Raw genomic sequence first — 4,763 nt, forward strand, 5'->3', positions numbered from 1 at the left:
TATATATATATTCACTTATAGTTGACATACAATATTATACAACATCAGCTTCAGGTGTACAGTGCAGTGATCAAGCCTCTTCCCCATCCATGATGTGGTCTCCCTAGCAAGACATGTGACCACCTGACACCCCACAAAATATTCATAACTCAGGTGTTCTGACTCTTAATGTAACTCTTTTATGGAGAAAATATACTTTCCATTTCATCAGACTGGTTATGGTAATTTTAAGGACATTTGCTTTCATATTTTATTAAAATAATTGTACTCGTATATTTTATATGTCATTTATCTTATGAAATGATGGAATATAACATTTTCAGTCACATTTTCAGTCACTGCTTCAAGTTGCTTCATAGCTGCAGGAAGGAGCATTTGTTGAATATCTATTATGTACCAGAGTCTGTGCTTGGTGCTTTCCCATGTTTCTTGTTTAATTTTCACTAAATCCTACAGGGTAGATATTGTCCATTTTTACAAATAAGAAAGGTGAAGCTTGGAGACTCTAAAGTTTATTGCCACAACCACTTAGGTAGTGTACTGTAGAACCTAGAGTGTGAACTTGGCTCTCTCTGATTCCTGAGCTTTTCTCTCCTCTACATGGGCCTTCTCCAAATGACCTCATTGATAACTTTTTAAACAGTCATTAATTAATCATATCTGGTACCCCATAAGAGGTAAATTGCTTTGTCTTGTACTCTTTATATTTCATTCTGTTGCTTTCTCATCTTATGAGGACAGTTGCCTAAACTTGACAGTCACCAGTGGCATGCAAAATATGGTAAAGATACAAACTCTTAGGGCTTGATACTGTTTTATAAAGGAAATACTTTGGGGATAAAATTACTAGAGTTTAGAGAACAATTGTAAAATTTCTTTGTTCTCTTTGAATGTTAAAAATTATATATTTTAATGAGTATTTTTTGGCAAATTTGCCAATCTTATCTGAATCTATTTTGCATTTCCTCTAGTTAAACATTTTACATAGAGATATTTTAAGATCAAAATGAATAAACTGATAAAAGCAGGGTAGTTTAATAAAATGTAATTTTCACAACGTTTTATATTTATTTATAAACACAGGCCATATAGAACTCTGCAGTTTTTACCACACTCAAGATTAGGGACTATTTATTGTTAAATTACTATGGCCATTACACAGTTTGGAAATTACAAAATGATGATACTACAGTTCACTTTGTTAGCCATTAATTATATTAGTATAACCAGTATGCCACATTTTCCATTGAGTGGAGAGGATAGATATGTTGTTATATTTCTTAAATATTCCTATGTCTTATTTTAAATTTTTAAATACAAGGAGATTAAGATTTTAGCTTTCACGTCATATTAAAAACAAAAAATGGTTTCTCCTCTGCAAGCTGGCATAAAATATCCTCTGCCTTACTTTTTGGATAACCATGTTTGTGTCGCCTTTCAGACTGGGAAAAGAACAGTTACTTGCAGAGGAAGAGGATGATTTGAAGGAAGTAACTGATTTGAGGAAAATAGCCGCTCAGTTATTGCAGCAAGAGAAGAACAGGTATTTTTTTCAGTAATGAGATTTAAATTGGCAAATTTTATAATTGTTAAATCTGATTATTTAAATATTATCAAATAAAGCATATGAAGTTTCCAGTAAACAATAATAGAACCATCTTAAGGTTGACTTCAAGTTACTAACTACTAAAAGACAATAGGAAATACTTAGGAGAGGAATATAAAGTTACATACACAATTAAGAGAATGTACTCACATTGTCATATTTAAGTATTGCTTTGGCATCTCTTTTTAATTCGTGTGTACTAAATAATAATAGCTGATTTATTTGTTGATATTCATTTTAGCTCACAAAAGCGTTAGATATGGTATAAACATTTTTTCCAGGTATATGTCATAAGTAATATATAGTGTGTTTTGCATCAGTTTCCAAATTCTTTGAGATATGTGGAAACTCCTTAGAATTGGATTGTATAATGGTTGATTAAATAAGCGTGATGATTTGCCAGTCATACATGCACTTTGGTCTGTTTCTTGGTCAGTGAGCATTTCTCCATCTGGCTAGGCTTTCTCCAAATGCGTGTGTTTGGCAATGAGAAGGACATTGTGTAAATGAGTATAAAATCAGTGCATTTTTAACACAGGAAAAGTTCTGTGTGCTTCTGACGGTCAGCTATTATTGACATGTTCATATACTGAGAGTACCACATTTTTTGTTTTGAAATAACAAAGGAGATGATTTATGTGAAGTATGAGTGGGGGCATCAGGGGGAATGGGTGAACTGCCTTTCTTTTAGTTTAAATAAATTGAATAAAAAAATTTTAAAGGGGAGCATTAGTATTTATAGGGAAGACCTAAAAGGAGTACCTGACAAAGGATTATAAACCTTGTGATAATATGCTTATTTTTGATGTGACTATTGTTGCTTAGTTTAACCTAAAAAAAATCTGAAATGTTTTTTGTTTTGAGAAAATTAAAAGAATAATTTTGGTCCTTTAATATGAATAATTAATAAGAATTATTTACTTCACTTACTCAAAACAATAAATGTTTATGGATCACATAACCGTGCTTTGGGACTTTTAAATTTAAGTATACTGGCATTTGCTTAAATATGCTTTGAAAAATAATTACTATTAAAACTTATCAAGTGTATGAAATATTTAATAAAAAGTTAAATAGTAAAAAAAACCCCAACTTTTCAAATGACAAATCTTTAGTTTTAGGGGCCATGATTTATTTATTTTTTTAGCTGAGCCATCCTGCCACCTTTTGGCAGCTCAGTGGCAGCTCAGCGGCAGCTCAGCTCAGGCCGGGCATCAAACCGCTATTGCTCTTAACCAACTGAGCCACTCGGCTGGCCCCTGCCATTATTTTTTTTAATACTCAGTATCTTTTTTGCACAGCTACTAATACATTTATAGAATTAAAAACTATACTAGAAAATATCACTCATCTTTACCCCTTCTATAGCTAATGTGCCCTCATTCCCAGTTCACCTTTTTCTTCTACCATAACTTTCTATCACCCTTTTCTGTGACGTTTATTTTTTCAGCTTCTCCTATGGTTCATTTCTAATAGACCTTTTAAAAAAATCGACTACTTATGAGGTTGTGTGTGTTTTTCGCACCTCTAATATAATCAAAGTGTTGTTTGCTCCCATGGTTTTAACAGATTTGATGAAGCAAGCCACCACCCACTCTGTGTAGCTTGCAAAATAGTTGGGTTTCTGTCTCCTCTACCTGGCAGGTGAAAGAATTGTACGTATCATTATGGGCACAGAATATTGATTGTAGAAGAACCCATAACAATGTCCATTTCTCTGATTGTGTTAAGAATAGAACATGGGTGCATAATTTTACATTTTAATATTGTCATATATAACATTTCTATATTTTCAATTTTTTGTTATTATCGTATTAGTTTTTCATGCATCCCTGTGACTTGAATTATTCNATATATATATATATATATATATATATATATATATATATATATATATTCCCCCCACGGGATGTAAAGTACAGCATAGGGAAAATGGTTAATGGTATTGTAACTATAATATATGATGTCAGAGGGGTAGTAGATTGGGGGGATTATCACTTTGTGAGGGGTGCAGATGTCTAACTATTGCATAGCTTTGTACATCTGAAACTAATAAAAAAAGAAAACTGGAGATGTAAAGCAAATATTCTATACTTCATATGTGAAATTAAAGCAATGTAATCCTTAATAATATGCATAAATGCCTTAGTTGTACTTGGGCTTATTTCTTTCAGCCATCAGATGACGACACTATCAGCCTTCACTCTCAAGTCTCAGAGTCAAATAGAGAGCAGACATCAAGAAATGACAGTCACACAGTAGGAAGTAAACCTTACTCTCAGAAAGGTAATTCATATGGTGTCTGCTATTTTTGTTTCATGGACATAGCCCCTATTGATAATGGGCTTTAAAAAATTATATTATCTTTGGCCAGCTCTTTTATTGAGAAAATATACTTTTATTCTAAGCACTGCAGTGTGAGAGCACACTGTGTATTCTTCATATTTTCTAATAAATTTTAATCTGTACTTAGACCAAGAGGTGTATGATTTTATTGACCCCAACACAGAAGACATAGCAGTTCCTGAACAAGGAGATGCACATATTGGATCCTTTGTCTCTTTCCGTAAGGTAAAGAAAACTTTGAAACAGTATTAATAACATGTTCACCTTAATCTCACAAAAATGGAAGATTGAATTTAAAATGATAACTTTCTTTTATATAAGGGAAAAGAAAAAGGTCCTGAAAAATCTCAGAAAAATGAAGAATTGGGAGATGAAAAAAGGTAAGCAAACATGAATTCTCAAATTGAAATGTTACAAATAAATGTTTGAAATATTCATTAGATGTTCTACTTGAAAGGGTACTTGAAAGAATATAGTTTTTTTGTTCATTTACCTGTTATGCTCCGATAGTTAATTTGTAAATACTTCATCTGCCTGCATTCTTCAATTAAACTGAAAATTATAATAATCATTTAAATTTGAGTGCCATATACACACTGTTTCCCCCCTAGAAGTGGAATAATAATGTTTTCTATTATTATTATTGAGAAGGACTGGACCTTCACATACATTGCTTCATTTGAGCTATTTAGCAACTCTTTAAAATGGTAGTATTGGCATTATTTGACCAATAAGGAAACTGAGACCCAGCTATTCAAATGTTTGCAACTCAGGTGTTCTGACTCTTTTTTTTTCCTTTTAATAATTTTTT

General features: G+C 32.1%; 1 protein-coding gene across 1 annotated transcript in view; it reads left to right on the forward strand.

Moving 5' to 3' along the window:
- LRCH2 (leucine rich repeats and calponin homology domain containing 2) overlaps positions 1 to 4,763 on the forward strand; it is a 184,287-nt gene that overhangs the window by 92,939 nt on the left and 86,585 nt on the right. The window contains 3 exon segments of the mRNA XM_019625475.1: positions 3,781 to 3,892; positions 4,080 to 4,177; positions 4,274 to 4,332. Of these exon segments, the coding sequence (XP_019481020.1) occupies positions 3,781 to 3,892; positions 4,080 to 4,177; positions 4,274 to 4,332 (269 nt within the window).

The sequence above is a fragment of the Hipposideros armiger genome, unplaced genomic scaffold (assembly GCF_001890085.2).
Source record: "Hipposideros armiger isolate ML-2016 unplaced genomic scaffold, ASM189008v1 scaffold_630, whole genome shotgun sequence".
NCBI lineage: Eukaryota > Metazoa > Chordata > Mammalia > Chiroptera > Hipposideridae > Hipposideros > Hipposideros armiger.